The 17,485-nt window shown below is 43.5% G+C and overlaps 1 protein-coding gene across 5 annotated transcripts in view; it reads right to left on the bottom strand.

Moving 5' to 3' along the window:
• Window positions 1–17,485, bottom strand: part of Fat3 (FAT atypical cadherin 3) — a 602,516-nt gene that overhangs the window by 79,950 nt on the left and 505,081 nt on the right. For all 5 annotated transcript variants that reach the window (XR_005091996.1, XM_037207739.1, XM_037207740.1 and 2 more), the window contains 4 exons: window positions 15,205–15,415; window positions 7,132–11,205; window positions 3,095–3,291; window positions 1,897–2,050 (listed from right to left, as the gene is read on the bottom strand). Coding sequence is in view for 4 of the 5 variants with exons in the window: in XM_037207739.1 (XP_037063634.1) it covers window positions 1,897–2,050; window positions 3,095–3,291; window positions 7,132–11,205; window positions 15,205–15,415 (4,636 nt within the window). In the remaining variant the exon portion in view is untranslated. The remainder of the gene's footprint in view (window positions 1–1,896; window positions 2,051–3,094; window positions 3,292–7,131; window positions 11,206–15,204; window positions 15,416–17,485) is intronic.

The raw sequence follows: 17,485 nt of genomic DNA, 5'->3' as shown, positions 1-17,485 counted from the left end.
CCAGATAGATAGATAGATAGATAGATAGATAGATAGATAGATAGATAGATACATAGATAAAGCTGGATGGATGGATGGATAGATAGATAGAGAGAAATAGATGGATGGATGGATGGATATATAGATATATAGATAGATGATAGCTAGCTAGCTAGAGATGGATGGATAGATAGACAAATAGAGATGGATGGATAGATAGATGATAGATATAGATAGATAGATAGAATGGATGGATGGATAGAAAGAGATAGATGGATGGATGGATAGATAGAGATGGATGGATAGATAGCTAGATAGAGATGGATGGATGGATAGATAGATAGTTGGATCTGATTTTGCATGTGAGAGAAAATATGCAATATTTGTTTTTGTCTTTTCCTCTATATTACCCTTTCTTGCCCACCTCCCTGTCTTGTCTCCTTCCTCCAAAATAGTTTCTTTTACCTTCATGTCACATACATATGGATATACATGTACATCCATAATCTGTGGAAATTATCTTTGTTGTTGCTTAAGTGTCAATAGGAAATGACAAGTGCAGTGATAACCTGATTAATTGCTTTTTGGTACAATGTATGACTTGTGGATCATTGCTACTCTGAATAACATTGGTGACATTTGGAAGAAGCCACATGAGCTATCAGTCAGTTCCTCCTATGGTTTCCTTGCTAAATATAGCTAGTTCTCCAACACAGACCACACCGAGTCATTTGCCTCTCTTATTCAAAAGTTCCCAGGGGCTTTTCAGGAGGACATTCAGACCCTCCATGGTCTGTTTCAAGAAGCTTCCTCCTTCTCTCAGGCTCTGGTCCCTGTAACCTGCAGTGTTCTGCTTCAACTCTTAGGATCTTGCCTCGGTTTCCCATCTCCCTTCCTCAGAATATCAGCTACTTCTGTGATATTCCTATATGGCTGCCTTTCCATTTCTTCTGGGCAGTCCCTTCACTGTGCCTTTCTATTGTGGTTTCAGGTTGTCTATCTTCCAGTAGGGCCCAGAGAGTTAAGGAGCACATGCTGATGTGACTATGTCCATGCTTCCTGGTAGGATCTGTGGGACTGAGACAAGGGGAAGCCAGTGATTCTTGAGGACAGTTCACTGGGATGAACACAGCCCTGGAAATACACAAGCTGTTTACTCCTTACACTTCATTTAAGAATTTCCACTAGGTGAACCACCCAATCCACAACACAGAAATAATCTGCTGCCATAGAAAATGACTTCACCACCTCTGGCCTTCAAATTCTGGCATCTGACTTTAGTTTACATAACCTTTTACCTTATAATTTTTGTCTGATTATGCAAGGAAATTGGGGACTCACAGCTTTGGAGAACTAGGCATGAATGGTAATGAAAACCAGACAAGAGGGCTAACAAGAATCAGAAAGGAGCCGAAGGAATTTTACCATGAAGGAACTTCTGGCTAAGCATCATGCCTTAGTTTGTATGGTGACCAGTGTTTGTGATGCAACTGCCTGGCACTCTTTGCAAGCCTGGTCTTAGCTCACAGAGCTGTGTGCTTATTTAATGCTAGTAAATGTGTGTGTGTGTGTGTGTGTGTGTGTGTGTGTGTGTGTGTGTGTGTGTGTAGGATGGGAAGAAGGAAGGAAGGAAGGAAGGAAGAAAGGAAGGAAGAAAGGAAGGAAGAAAGGAAGGAAGGAAAAGGGGGAGGAAACAGGAACAGGAGGAAAGTCCTGACTTTAACCAAGTCAAGTTCCTGTGGCCCAGAGCGTCCACATCTGTACACTAGGAGCTGTTTATTTCAGTGTCTAGCACATCAGCGCCTCTTATCAAGGCTCTAATTGAGTAACTGTCTACTGATGATGAGACCACAGGAGAGGACAAACTCTCACATGGGTAAATAATGGCATTTCCCCAAAGAATAAATTTCACCTTACCACTTTCTGGATCTAGAAAAAATTCATTGTTTCCAGATCCATAGAGTGAGTATCGTATCTCTCCATTGGATCCAATATCCGCATCCTTGGCACTGACCTTCAGGATGATTTTATTTGATGGAATGTCTTCTGGAAGAGATGCTGAATATGCAACCTGGGCAAAGGTCAGCAAGAGTGAGTCAGTCATTACTGCCTGTGGTACAATATCCTCCATTGACAGTGCCTTAGCAGGCTAAATCATTACTGCCTGTGGTACACATTTTATAGCTACCATTTAAGCAGATTTCTTTAAAATTAATTCACATGGTTTAGCTTTTGTGGTTTCTTTCTTTTGCCTGAGACCACATTTCAGTGGTCTCAGGCAATAAAACTTACTATATTATTTTATTACATTTCTGTGCACAATCACTTACAAACATTTATTGAGCACTTACTGTATGTAAAGAAGATATGACTGGTAAGAACACATTGGTGAAGAAAACAGATAACAGCACTGCACTGTGAAATTTGCCATTCTGACACACTGGCTCTGTCCATTTCTCTGTTGAGACCAAATGGGCTCCTGGGATGGTTTTCACCTCTTTACAGAGTCATGGGTGACATCTGGCCTTAGTATGTGAGATTAAGTCTACATACATCATTTGTCTAAGATATAGAACACGAATACTATCTCTTGGTCCACATGTTAGAAAACATAGATTAACAATTATTTAATTTTGGCAAAAAAATTGCAATCTAGCTCTTGTGTCAGCATAGTGAGTTTGTACAACAATGGAAAGGCTATTTCACTGGGGTCTGGAGACCTCCCTCAGCAACCATGCTGCCATGAACAGCTGTGTCATCTGCAAACAGGCAACTCACCCATAGGGTCCATTTCTCTTCTCCAGTGACTTAGAAAGATGCTCAGAATTACTTTTAAAGATCCTTTACAAATTACTTAAAAGTTAACTTTAAGGCTCATCATTTCTGTTTAATTGGGGAGTGGCATAGGAATTGGGTGCATGATCTTGCCGGCTATCTAGATTCCTTTCACACTTAGGACATTTTATCCCAGACTCGACTTCCTTCCCTCTGATGTCCAATTGGAGACAAGAACAGATGTTGTCTGGATTTAGGAAGAAGTGTGCAATGGGTTTGAATTTCATTTTAGAGAAATTAAGCCGGGTTTCAAAAAGCAGTTTTCACCCCTGAAGCTCACCTGATCACATACTGGGCTGTTGTCATTCACATCATTAACAGTCACTTCCACCATGGCCTGTGTGACAAAGAGTCCATCAGAGGCAGTGATATTGAGGAAGTAAATGTCTTGTTCCTCTCGATCCAGAGGTCTCTTCACATAGACCTTCCACTCACTCTGTACCATGCCCAGGGCAAACCGTCCTCGGGGGTTCCCTCCTGTGGTGGAGACAGAGCTTCTGAGAAGTCATAGTGGACACCTACATGAGAGTCCATGTGGGGGCATCCAGGTGTCCCTAACACTGTGTCCTTATGATACTGAAAAGAGTGGAGAGTCCCTTCATTTCTCCTGCAAAAAGCATGATATTTATATGCTCATCTTGTGTGGAAAGTGAAACAGCAACTTTCCGAGATAATCAAATCCACTTAGAGAAGCTGGGGATGGTCCTTTGTTTAGTTTCCCTTAAAGATAATCAGATTCAAACTGTGAACCATCAATTGGCTCCTCGGGATGATGCAATTGTCTTTCCACTTGGTCTCAAGAGAGGCTGCATTACACTGTAGTTCCTGTCACCAAGATAATTTCATTAGCTGCTGAGCTGATGATACAATCAAGGAAAGGCAGCTAGTTCTGTCAAGCGATCTTTTAACGAACGCTTTATCATACAGCTGAGGTCTCCTCACAAAGACTGGAGTTTGGGGAGAAAAGTTTGTACCACAGAGGACAAACCATTAGTATTTAATAGTCCCAACAAAAGGTCATTTCAGAAACAGCTTAAAGATAAGCACTGCAATGAAATCAAACGGATGAGCATGAAGTTGTAAAACTGGAAAGTAGAAGAGCTGGAGTAGAGTGGCCCAAACAGATTTCCTTTCCAGTCATGACCCTGCACAGATAAAGCAGCTAGCTCGACAAGAGATAGGAAGAGGGAAAGAAACTTGACCTCTCCTCCCTAAGGGGGAATCATGCCAATTCTGACACCTGGAAAGGCTGGGCCAAAGACGACAGGAAATAGTCAGAATGCAGACTGGGGTGGTCATTTACTTGGTATTCAGTAAAGTACTTATCCTCTGCTCTAGGCCACTATTCTAGACAGCAGGGATTCAGCAGTAGATGAGACCACAAAAACTGTTTCATCAGTAAAGCTCAAGTCATAAAGGGGAAGACTGGCAATGGATGACATGACCAAGTAAGTGGCTGAGACAGCCCATTGCCTTGGGTTCCTCCGGGTGTACCCCAAACCCCCATGCTATGGAAATGGTGAAAGACAAACTTTACCAAAAGAACCCACCAGCTAACCTCTGCTTACTATTCCACATTCACCAGCAACATACACTCTGGGTTTTGATTGCATAGGCATTCTGGAAGCACCCACCCCTCCTGTCCTTTGTGGGGCTCTGAACAATCTGCAGCTGCTGGATTCATGGATTTCCCTTTCCTCAAATAAACTGTTCACCATTTTAATGTGAAGCTTGGTATGGTGGTACACATCTGTAATGCCAACTCTGTGAGGCTGAGATGGGAAGGTCATGAGTTTAAAGTCAGGATGGGCCACATAGTGAGTGAATTCTGTGAGATGTTCTGTATGTTGTGAATGTGTTGCTCTGATTGGTTGATAAATAAAAAGCTGATTGGCCAATAGCCAGGCAGGAAGTATAGGTGGGATAAACAGACAAGGAGAATTCTGGGAAGGGGCAGACACCAGCCACCACCAAAGGAACAACATGCCAGCAGACTGGTGAGCCACGGCCACATGGCAACTTATGATTAATAAAAATGGGTTAATAGAAATAGGTTAATTTAAGATATAAGAATTAGAAAGCGAGAAGCCTGCCATGGCCAGCAGTTTTAATTAATATAAGCCTCTGTGTGTTGACTTGGGGGATGCAAGTGAGAGAGATTTGTCCAGACTGCCGGCAGGCCGGAGCACAGAAAAACTTTTAATTACAAGTAAAGAGCAAAATGAAGAAATGAATGCACCTAAATGTATCTTGGAACACAATAAACAAAAGCATACAAAAAAACATATATTACAAACTGTTATTTCACTTTAAGAATGGAACTGGCTCACTTCATAATCAATTTTTTTTTTTTAATAAAAAGGCAAACATGGTCCTAGAATTCTGAATATTATCCTGGTTCCAGAGCCCCTTCACTATAAGAAACACAGGATAAATGGACCCAAGTCATATTAGATGACACATTGCTCCACTAGGGTGATGGTTCCCCCCTTTCTATAGGATTTTTCTATCAGTGTAGATATTTTTGGTCATCACAGCATGGTAGTGAGTCTGTCTATTACCATGGGTGGAGGGGCCAGTCATGGCTGTGAAGCAACCTGTAAGATATAAAGAGCAGCCTGCCTACCATAAGAGATGCACCAGCCCCAGGTGGCGGCAGTGGTGACTGAGAATCCGTGCCTTGGGAGACTCAGGTTCCTCCCTGTCATATCACTTTCTGCCACCACTGGCTAGAATTCAATTGCGCTTCAGTTGAATATTATTCCCGCACACACACAAAGTTAACCTCTCTATTAAACACCTTCAATGAAGGCAAGCCCACACCGCTCCTTTGTTACATAAAATGATTAATGTTCCTTTGTTAGTCTGAGGCAGCACAGCCAACTTGTGCTACATCAAGAGCAAAGCTTAAATCTAATTAAAATCAGTTGGTGGTTGGCTCTGCTAATAGTACGAGGGCCTTTAAGCTGCGCCGCACTCATTACTTTAGAGAAGCTGATGGGATGGTCCTTTAAATCATCCACTGATACCTCAGAGACTGTAAAAATAATTGAGGCTGGGTATTTAACAATTCTTTCAAGTACAAACGGGTCCCTCAGAGTGTCTTCCCTCCGAAACAAAATACAAATAAGTCAAATCTTGCTTCTTTCTTGTCTCTCCTTAGCAAGGTGCTCTGTGCTTTAACTGAAGAAAATACACATTTTTTTATGGAATAAGATGCCAGATTTTAGAGAAAGCACAAAGTACGTGAAGTGTTCTTAAGTGAGAAATGCCAGCTCCTTAAAAGACACAAAGAAGAACCTTGGGAAAGTGTGGCAATCTTAGGCTTTTGGTGTTTGCTCCAGTACAGATCTTATTCTGCAGTGATGAATTAACTTTTCCACTAACTTACTTAAGCAGAATCTGTGTCCTGAGGGCATCCTAATTAATTCATTTTTCCCTCTGAATAATGTGATTTTTCTAAGGGGAAAGCCACCTGACTACAGTATTGATGGTTTATTTAAAATCTTTTGGCACGTGGCTTATGTTCTGGCTGGAAAAGTCTCAGCATCAAGGTGTTGGCTCCAAGGCCCCAAATGGTTTTTAGGAAGGACTTTCCTAGCACTGCCAATCCTTCCCGCTTCGTCGCTGAAAGTGGGTCATCCCAGAAAGCTCTTCCTGAACAGGGCAGACTCTTCACTCTGATGTGAATCTGCAGCCTCGCAGAACAATGGTGACATTTTCGTGCACTCTTAGTGTCTTATTTGTCTATCCTGATCTTCCTGGTGAACAACAACTTACTATTGGGGAAGACAGACAGGGGTTCCAAAGAAAAAGGGCTGTCAGAGGAAATATCCTTTGATCCTGAGTTATAGATCTAGAATTTCTCAGCAAAAGGTCAAAGAGAGACCGATAATTTTCATGTGTGTGCAACAACACCTTCTTATAACCAGAAGAAAGCTGCACACAAAGCTTAATGGGGGACATACCCATTGTTCTTTAGCATTATTGAAAGCTCAGAGGGGGATTAAAGTTTAAAAACACCTCTTCCTACTAAAAAGAGCTGTTATTTTATTTTCTTCAATTAAAATATTTTGCTTGGTTTTTGTTTTTTAAAACGACAGAAAGTGATGCTAAGGTTGGTACCAGCTTCTGTGTGAACATTGTAGACTGGATGAGTGAAGAACCCCTGGAACAACTGGAAGTCTCCATGTTATCATATCACTCAGACCCAGAAAGTTCCGCCACTGCCTCCTCATCTCATCCACCTGCCACTGGTCACTGCCCACCTTTCTTCAGTAAGCAGAGCACGTGGGAAAACTGGGTGATGGGACTTACCCGTAATGTGGTAGCTCACTTGGCGATTTATGTTGGAGGTATCTTTGTCCAAGGTGCTGAGAACAGCTACCACCTCTCCCGGGGGGTCACTCTCCTTTACATTTCCTCGGTACACCTCATGAGCAAAGACTGGTGCATTGTCATTGATATCTGTCACCTTGACTGAGACCAGAGCCATGGAAGAAAGAGAGAAAGCCTCTCCAAGGTCAGAAGCCACCACAGAGAAGGAGAAGGCAGGGTCTGTCTCATGGTCCAGGTCCTTCAGTGTACTGATCCATCCTGTGTTGCTGTCAATATTGAATGCTTCCATTACCTTTTCAAGATGGGAATCTGAGTGTAGGGAGTAAGTGACCTGCCCATTGGCTCCCCAATCCATGTCTATGGCTCTCACCTGGGCAAGCTTGGTGCCGACAGGCATTCCCTCCATTATAATTGTCTCATAGCTTGATGTTTCAAAGACTGGCTTGTTGTCATTCAGATCCAGTATCTTGACATCTACATCCACAGTGAATACAATGTCCACCTTGTCCAGCGGTATAGTAGCTGCTACTTTAAAGTGGAAAGCTGGGCTGACTTCATGGTCAAGGCGCTTGTCGAGCTTGATAGCGCCTGTCTCTTGTTCTATGATAAAGACACCCTCTTTGTTATTCTCTGGCCGTTCTCCATTAACGGTGCTGAACCGGACACTCTGATTGGGCAGAATCCTCAGGGTGTCCACTGTGCTTCCAATGGCTGTATCTTCTGCAATGGTAAAGGAGTACTGGGACTGGGTGAATGAAGGCAGGAATGTTTCAGGGGGCAGGACGTGGATGTAGACAGGAATGAGGGAGTGCCTGACTGGGATGCCACCATCTACTGCCTTCACAAAGAAGGACAGCACCGTATTTTTTAGTTGGTTAAAATTGCCCTTGGTCACCATCCAGCCATTATCAGGATCAATTTCCAAGAGGTCAGCCACTGAGACCGAGGCCTCACTGTAGAGAGAATATGTAATCCTAGAATTTGCTCCATCATCTGGATCCAAAGCTTGAACCTGAGTAACTAAGTGGCCCCTTCCTACGTCAGCCCTGACGCTGGCCCTGTACTCCACCGTCAGGAACTGAGGGGCATTGTCATTCTCATCCACCACAATCACCCGCACGGTGCAGAATGTCGTCCTCCCCCCTCCATCCAGGGCCCTCAGGTAAATACTAATATCTCCTTCCAGAGGGTTTTCACGGTCTAGTCTTTCCGTTGTGATGATCTGTCCATTGCTGTCTATGAGGAATCGGTCCTTGGCAAAGTCATTGATGATGGAATAGCTGATCTGTCCGTATGTTCCTGGATCCCCATCTGTGGCTGGGACATGAATGACCTTTGTCCCAGAAGCTGCATTCTCTCTTACCTCAGCTACATATGTGCTTTGTGAAAAGGCAGGGCTGTACAAGTTAGCCCCAAGGACTCTGATGTGCACCTGGGCAGTGTTGGTAAACAGCCCATCAGACACAGACACATTGAGACTATACAGAGGCTCCATGCGCTGCTTCCTGTGGCTAGACAGTGTGAGGACTCCACTCTTGCTGTCCATCAGAAAGCTCATTCGGTCATTCCCAGATAAGATGCTGTATTCCAACCGGTCAAAGTCAGAGCTGTCTGCATCTGAGGCTTGCACACAGGTTACAAAATGACCCCGGGGGGCTAATTCACTCACATAGGATTCATAAATGAGCTGATTGAAAACTGGGGGGTTGTCATTGACATCAGATATGTAGATGTGAACCAGAACTTCGCTGCTCATGGGTGGGAAACCATTATCAGTTGCTGTGACTTTCAAGGTGCAGTGTTGCACCAGCTCGTGGTCTAGCATCCTTGCTGTCAGGATTAAGCCACTTGAGCTATCGATGTGAAAGTAATCTGTGCTATTATAGGTATCCTGGACAATCTGATAATGCACCAGCTTGTTGTTTCCTGAGTCTGCATCCGTTGAGACAAGTTGCAGAACAGGGGTTCCAATGAGAGATGCTTCAGATAGTGTTGTGTTGTAGGTGGGCTGATCAAAAACAGGAGGGTTATCATTGACGTCATCCACTAGCACATCCACAGTGACTTCAGCCCTGGCACCTGTAAGAGCATCACTGGCTCTCACTGTCAACTTGTAAACAGATGTGACTTCATAATCCAAAGGACTAATGACTTTCAGGACCCCTGTGTCAAAGTCAATGTTAAACTGTTGGAAGGGATCCCCATCAATGATGAGGTATATGATGCCCTGGCCTTCTGGGCTAGTGGCATTGATACTGAGAATGGGGGTGTCCATTGTGACATCTTCATTGATTGATGCTGTATAAAAGGGCTTATCAAACACAGGCATTGCTTTGTTAACAATAGTGATGGGAAGTTCCACTGATTTGGATAGAGATGGATTGCCACCATCCTTGGCGAGGATGGTGACTCCGTAGTCAATGTTGGAGAGGTCTGAGTTGAATGCTTCTTTTAAAATCACATTCCCTGAATTAGGGTTAATTTCAAAGTGGCCATAGTCATCCTGCAAGATGTAGGTCACTTCTCCATTGGCACCTTTATCTTTGTCAATGGCTGTCACTCGGTATATCAGAGTCCCTGGCTCAGCATCAACTTGCACAGCAGCATAGTAAGGGAGGCCCACAAAGACAGGAGAGTTGTCATTTACATCCTCAATGTTAACCCTGACTACCACCCTCGCCACACGCAAATGGTCCAGCTCACGACTGGCTTCCACCACCAACTCATATAACTCCTGTTCTTCGCGGTCAAAGGGTACTCCTGTGGTCTGAATGACTCCTGAGGTAGATTTTATCTGGAATTTATTTCCTGGGTTTAAGATGCTGTATTTCAAGGGCTCATTAAGGCGGTTTCCAACTGCATTGACAATAGCAACTTTGGTTATATTTGTGCTGTTCTCTGAGATGGAGGTGGAATAAAAGCTTTGTGTGAAGTGGAGGCCACTGTCCATGGCTTCTTTAACCATGATGGTGACCATGGCAGTACTGTAGAACTTCCCATCAGATACTTTGACTATCAGCATGTAATGATCTTTGGAGAGATTATTGTTTTTTATGGTGAGCACTCCACTATTTGGGTCCATTAGAAAATGATCCACACTCCCTTCCATGAGGCTGTATGTCAGTTCAGGGGGTACCTCTGAGTCAGGGTCTGTGGCACTCACCTTCAGAACCTCCACACCAACATAGGTGGGGAGAAGTAAGACAGTCTCAAACACAGCCTGAGTGAACACAGGTGGGTTGTCATTCACATCTGTCACCTCAATGTTGACTTCAACAGGGCTCTCTGCAGTCAGCTGGGGGCTCCCGCTGTCTCTCACATGCACGTGGAAATGGAAATGTGCAATGGCTTCATGGTCCAGGTTGGCAATTGTTCTGATGGCCCCTGTGCTGGAGTCCACTGTGAAGAACTTCTTAGCTGTGGACTCCACAATCTGATACACCAGTAATGCATTTTGGTTACTGTCTGCATCAGTGGCTCGGATCACCAATGGGCTGCTGTCTAGGCTCCTGACAATGCTGTTGATGGGGGCAGCCTCACTCAGGCTGCCTGAGTATTGAGAGAAGAGGAACACTGGAGGGTTATCATTTTCATCCACAATCTGAATGCTGACAGTGGCATTGGAAGCCATGCCTGCCATGTTAGTGGCCTGAATGATGAGTTGATAGGCAGAAGTCTGCTCATAATCCAGAGCTCTCCGAGTTGTGATGACTCCAGAATATGGATTTATGGTAAAGACTCCATTGATGTTTCCATCTTTGACCTCATAAATGAGGGTTGACTGGCTGATGGCTGAGATCAGGATGACAGAAGTTCCAATATCAACATTTTCATTTACTTCAGCTTGATAGTCTTTGTGAGTGAACTTGGGATGGGAGTTATCAGACATGCTGATGGAGATGCGCACAATTGCAGTAGCAGACATTGGTGGAGAGCCTTGATCTGTGACTTTAACTGACAGGACAAACTGACCCATGGCTGTCATGTCTGGCTCTTTGGAGATGGTGATGAGGCCCAGGACTGGTTCAATCTTGAACGTGTTCCCCGTGTTCCCTAAAACACAGAGATCAATGGGGAAATGAGTTATGAAAGGGTCATTAAAACCTTTCAGTGGAGAATCAACCTTCCTCTTAAGGCACTTGTCTCTAATTTGGCCAGCACTGAGCAGCTGTTCATACTCTCTCCCAATCATTCTGGTAACAAAGGTAGAACTTTCTTTCTATGATATTGAGAAATAACTCAAATGATTCCTAATACAGTTATATCAAATCAGTAGCTTCTCAATCCAGGATAATGTCACTAGCGACACTATAGCTCTGTGTACACATTTGAACTGGGACACAAGAGCATTTACAGCAGAGTCCCTTCTGCTTGGTGTGTATGGAGTTTCCTCTTTCTTGGACCCATGAGAAGAGAGATAGCTGGGATTGGCATGTACCTCCACTAATACATCTGCCTATGTGTATGTACTGTTGAAACTGTAAATATAAAATGAATATGTATCGATATCTATTATAGGGCTGCATTTTCTGTCTTAATCCTTAAAAAAGAGCACTGTAGGAATAGTTTCAGAACACCATCATAGTCACATGGTTTCAGGTTGTGCCATTGGTAGGCTTTGGATATGGAAGCCATGCTACTTTTTCACATGAAAACAGGCTTCTCCAAAGGTGACTTTGGTTAGGAGGGGCATTCTTCTAAGTCATTGATTGCTTTGTAAGTTTTAAGGATTCCCTCAGGACTCCCCTTCCTCTATGTAGTCTGTTGTTTGTCCCTTTCCTATACTGTATTAACACACACAGGCACAGACGCAGGTGTAAAAGCAGACACAAGAAACGCAAGATCGTTACTCTAATCTGTAGCCATTCTGTTTACTCCACTTTAGGGAGGGTTCAGGAGAAGTGGGACAATGGTGATCAGCAAAACTGTCCTTGAAACCACAAACATGAGGCACAGCTCCTGTGAAATGGAGGCCTGGGTGCTGCTGTGACATGTCTGGCATGGGAAAGAAGAGGGCTTACAGAAGAAACATTTTAGCTAAGTATGTGCAGGCCCAGCCTCCATGTCATCCAAGCAATGGTCGTTCTCTACAAGCGACAGTGGCACACAGGATGCGAGTAGTTCATGTCCACATTCATTGATGTCAATGGCCTACTTCACAGTCAGCAGGTGAGTCCTGCCTCACTCTAGGTCAACAGAACTTTACAGAAGGAGTGAAGCTAAGGCATATTTTCACTCCAGTTGGCCTTCATACCCCTGCTGTCCCATCACTGCGGAGCCACATGATACACCCTCCCAGGGTGCTGTGCTCCCGTATCAGGTCCAAGCTGGGCCTCTCCACTCTTTTCCTCTTCAATATCAGCTTCCCTTAGAGTTGGCTACTTGCTTATTCTTTTCTTCTACTCATGAAGCTTTGGAAAATCAACGTCTGATTATGGCTTGGAATATGTGGCTCCTGTAGACTTTTGGCAACATGGCTAAAGCTGTGTTGCCCTTGCTTATCTGGTACACAGCACAGCAGCTGCCACAGACATCGGGCTCAGTAATTACTGCAGAATGACCAATAGGAGGGGCAGACTTGAAAACGATGTTTCCTGCGTCTTAGGATGTGCTCCCAACCCTTGTTGCCCTTAATTTTGCTGAGTTAGAGGCAACACGAGCACCAAACCCCAAACCCCCACAAGACTCAAAGCTCTGCCACCCCCACCCCCAGCCCAACCAACACTTTGCTTATTCCAAAGTAAAAGCTTCAGTGTGACTTGAAACCAGGCAAAAGACAGGAATTTCATAGCCCACCAGTAAACAGAACACAATCTGGCTTATCTGAGGCTTGTGAGACAAGTTCAATAAAACCTAGAATTTTAGACAACCAGCTATCACTTGCTTCTGTTTCCATCACCTGGAAAGGAGCTTGCTCAGCTGCTCAGTGAGGGCTGTGCAGGTCTCAGGTCAGGCTGTGTGCGCGTGCGCGTGGGGGAGGTTGGGCTGTGTGAGTGTGAGTGTGTGTGTGCGCGTGCGCGTGCGCGTGCGTGTGCGTGTGCGTGCGTGTGTGTGTGTGTGTGTGTGTGTGTGTGTGTGTGTGTGTGACAGGAAGGCCAGGTGGGGGAGGTTGGGCTGTGTGAGAGGGACAGGCAGGCCAGGGCGGGTGGGGGGGGGGGGGTGGGCTGGTGTGTGTGGAGGGAACAGGCGGAGGCGGGCCAGGCGCCGGGCTGTGTGTTTAGAAGGCCCGAATACTGTGTCAGGTTTGTCATGCATACTGTAACTCTGATTAGACTCTTATGCACAGAATCAAAGCCTATTTTTTTTGAGATACCTATCATTCCCAGAATTTAATTTTTTCTGGAAATTTGTGTTTTCTATGTAAAATATGTATTAAAGATATAGCATTCCGTTTGTATTTCAGTCAGTTGTCAAAGAAATGATTGCGCTCCATGTTCCAGTCATGGAGGTAAAATGTGAGTGAAGCAAGTGTTTTCAGGGATGTAACTAATACGTTTCATGAGAACCTAAATATTAGTTTAAAAATCATCTGAAGCCCCAGGAATAAAAGTAGTAAATTTATAAATATAGTGAACAGATAAATGTCCATAAAATGATAAGAATGGTGGAAATAAAGCCTTACATCCAAATGTGTACAGTGACATGAGGTAATGTACGTGGATGAATACAGGGAAAGGAAAAGACAACATTAGATGGTACCTTAGGAAGAACAGCTGAGGATGGAGAGACTGGAAAATGCTTTCTGTGATATTTAATATTCACTTCTTAGTTTCCTTATTTGTAAACTAGAGGAATAAAGATGATTTAGTGCAGTAATAACAATATTCTGTGGTAACCAAGAGGTATAAAATAGAGTTTCTAAGTAGGTCTACATTTATGGAAGTCCTAACAGTAATATGTGGGAAAACTTCAGGCACGTGGCCATTAGTGAGCAGCGTCTTCTGCATGGATGTTAACTCTGATCCATTTAAAATGTGTCACCTTGCCGGGCATTGGTGGCGCACGCCTTTAATCCCAGCACTCGGGAGACAGAGCCAGGCGGATCTCTGTGAGTTCGAGGCCAGCCTGGGCTACCAAGTGAGCTCCAGGAAAGGCGCAAAGCTACACAGAGAAACCCTGTCTCAAAAAACCAAAAAAACAAAAAAAAAAAAAAAGAAAAGAAAAGAAAAATGTGTCACCTAATCTAAAATGTAGTTTTTAGATTATCATTTGATACAGGGGCTTTTTATATGTTATTGGCTTTGCTTTTTCTTAAGTTTTTATCCCCAAACTACTTTCCTACCATGCTTATTTTAATTCAGCTGCTCACACAAATTCTCTACATTTAAGAGAAGGGCAGGAAGCTGTCCCATGCTGTCATGGAGAGAGTGTGCATTTGGCATTGCACCCACAGACATGCCACAGAACACTTTGGGAATGTGCAGCATGAATATTCAAAAACGGTAAAACGGAGGAAGGAACACAGAACAGATAAGGGAGACTTGTCATTTTTAGCTTCATGGTCTTTTTTTTTTTTCTTGCTTGGACATTCATCTCTGTCATAAATGTTTTTTAAGCTATCCACCTCCATCTATAAACTTCTCTTCAAATGTTAACATCCTTTGAAAACACACTAAGATTTAACACACATGCTCTTATTTATTTATCTGTCTGTTTAAGCAAGCAGTTCAGGTTCAACAGCCACCAACTGCTCTGTTGTTCAGATTGCCTCCAACCTAGGTAAGGTGTTTGTGCTCATGATGGGTGTGCCAGGATTCCTGAAGTCTGCAGCCCACCCACTGTTAAGTGAACCCAACTGTGGTTATTTTAGTCTAAGTTCGTGGCTTGCTGGCTTCTGGATCTGGGCCACTGAATTCATTACACACTTCTTTTCTTCATTTCAGAAAACTCCAAGATTGAATGCAAGGAAGGAAGTTCTTCCCTTGCTGCTAATATTGAAATGCTAAGAGCTTTACACACATCATTGCACAGATAGGTTGGTGAGTTTACAGGGTGGGCTGTGCTGCCGAGGGTGGGTGTCATGCTTTGTGCTGAGGTCTCTGCAGCTCTCACCTGCTTCTATGGAATATATGAGCTCTGCATTTTCCCCTTTGTCTTTGTCCAGAGCTGTCACTTGCAGAACAACTGATCCCAGAGCAGCTGATTCGAACACCGATGCTTCATACAGTGGACTGGTAAAGTAAGGGCTGTGATCGTTAGCATCCTCCACGTTCACAATGACTCGGGCCAAGTTTCTTCGGTAAGGAAATTCCTGATCTCTGACCTTTGGGCAAAATATAAGAAGCAGTAGGACTAAAAACTTGATTTGCAAAGAACTCACAATGCTATGTTTGTTGAGAAAATAAAATGAGATAATGCATGCAAAGTGCTTGACCCAGTCTTGCACAACACAAAGCACTCTGCAACAGTGGTATTACAGAAGAGAGAGAGAGAGAGAGAGAGAGAGAGAGAGAGAGAGAGAGAGAGAGAGAGAGGAGAGAGAGAGAGAGAGAGAGAGAGAGAGAGAGAGAGAGAGAGAGAGAGAGATTGAGACTGCGAGCCATCTGAGAGCAGGGCAACATCATCTCTATTGTTTCACTTGATGCCTGGCCAATGATGTAATATGTGGGTACCACAAGCCCATTTCTCTCACTTGGTTTTCATAGTCATTTCTTCCTTGTTATGTATTTATATTCAGTCATGGAATGGTAGACAGAGACTCTTCTAAGGTGTGGGATTAATGAATACAGTATTGTTACTTTCATCCATTCATTCATTTAACTAACATTTATTGCTATTTATGATGCCCTGTTCATGGTGTAAGTAGAGTGGTTCAGTAACGAACCAGGCAGTCTCTACCTTCAAGAATATTAGGATCTTTGAAATGAGTGATACAAGCAAGCCACAGGAAGGCATAATACTGAGAAGTTAAATGCTGTCATGGAATACATTTAAAGGTCCTCATAGTGAGTGGGAAGAGGACCGTAATCTAACACTCTACTTCCTGGATGAACAAACAAGGAAAAGGTAGAAGGAATAGCATGATGGTGATGGTGACAAGTGATAGTTTTAGGCAGGGAGAACCCAGAGCTGCTGGAGAATCTTGACCACTAGAAAGATGCATTCAGTCATAACGTCCAAGAACCCTCAGTATGATTTTGCCAGACAAACTTGCTTAATGACTTTAAAATTCCCCTGAATTGCATATGGCAGAAGCTTATAAATAATCTATTCTTTATCCATGTGGCTCTGTTATTAGCTGATGTATCATTAGTTGAATTAATACCCCTGCTTGTTCAGTTTTAAGCTGCATAACTCTAGAGAAATGTGAAGATATTGGAACATATACAAGAGGATCTATCAAGGAGAAAAGCATTTTCATGACTAGTACAAGGGAGGAATGAGCAAGTGAGGCTTGGAAGAAGGTGGTCTGAAGCAGTCATTTGTTCTAAGTATCTAACTACATGAATGATGAATGGCAGTGGGTGACCAAACTGATTTTTGAGTTTGCTGAGGGAAGGATGAACAGAAATGACTTGAAAAACAATGAGAATGGGATTATTCACCACTGTGAGGCTTCTGTTCCTATAATATCATGTAAACATCATTATGGCCAGTGTGCCATGCTGGAATTCTATAGCTTGGTTGTCCATGCCCAAGGATACAACTGAACTCTATTTAGAAATTTTTTTTTTGAATGAATTGAACACTAGGCCCAAGGGTGCGAGGACTTTGTCTATCTCAGTGCTTGTGAGAGTGCTTGCTACAAAATGTGTGCTCAAGATTATCTGTGCATGAATGAATGAATGGCCATAGTGGTGAACCAGGTGGCCTCTGGGAACTGCTCCTTCTGTCTCTTAGGATCTTAGGTGGAAACTGTAGCTGAGGGTATGGCATTCAAGTTGCCTCTCATCCTAGAAGATTGCAGTGAAGGAAAATGTTACTGTTGTGGATGATTTTGGAATTCATAGGTTTAGGTATACCAAACTCAATCAGTATAGGAGATTAAATCACTGTCACCCTTCCTGTTCTTCAGGAGTATAATGGGAGCCCTGATAGGCAGAGGCTATGCATGCCAGAGTTGTTCTGGGGCTCATTACAGGGACAGACTGTAGGCCATAAGTGAGTCAATGATAATTCTTACTCATCTTTTTTGCCCACTGGATGGATTAACCAAAAACCTCACTTTAAACGCAAAGCCATGTCTACATAATTTGAAGGAAGGTAAATGAATTCAAGAGTCTCTGAAGATTTAATGCATGTTCAGTTTTTTAGGGGTCACCAGTATTACCCGTAGGTCTCAAACCAATGTGGTATGTCATAAACTGGGTCTCTGAACACTTCTAAAGACTGT

The sequence above is a fragment of the Peromyscus leucopus genome, chromosome 7, assembly GCF_004664715.2.
Source record: "Peromyscus leucopus breed LL Stock chromosome 7, UCI_PerLeu_2.1, whole genome shotgun sequence".
In the NCBI taxonomy this organism is placed as follows: Eukaryota; Metazoa; Chordata; class Mammalia; order Rodentia; family Cricetidae; genus Peromyscus; species Peromyscus leucopus.
This window is presented reverse-complemented; position numbering and strand designations above follow the sequence as displayed.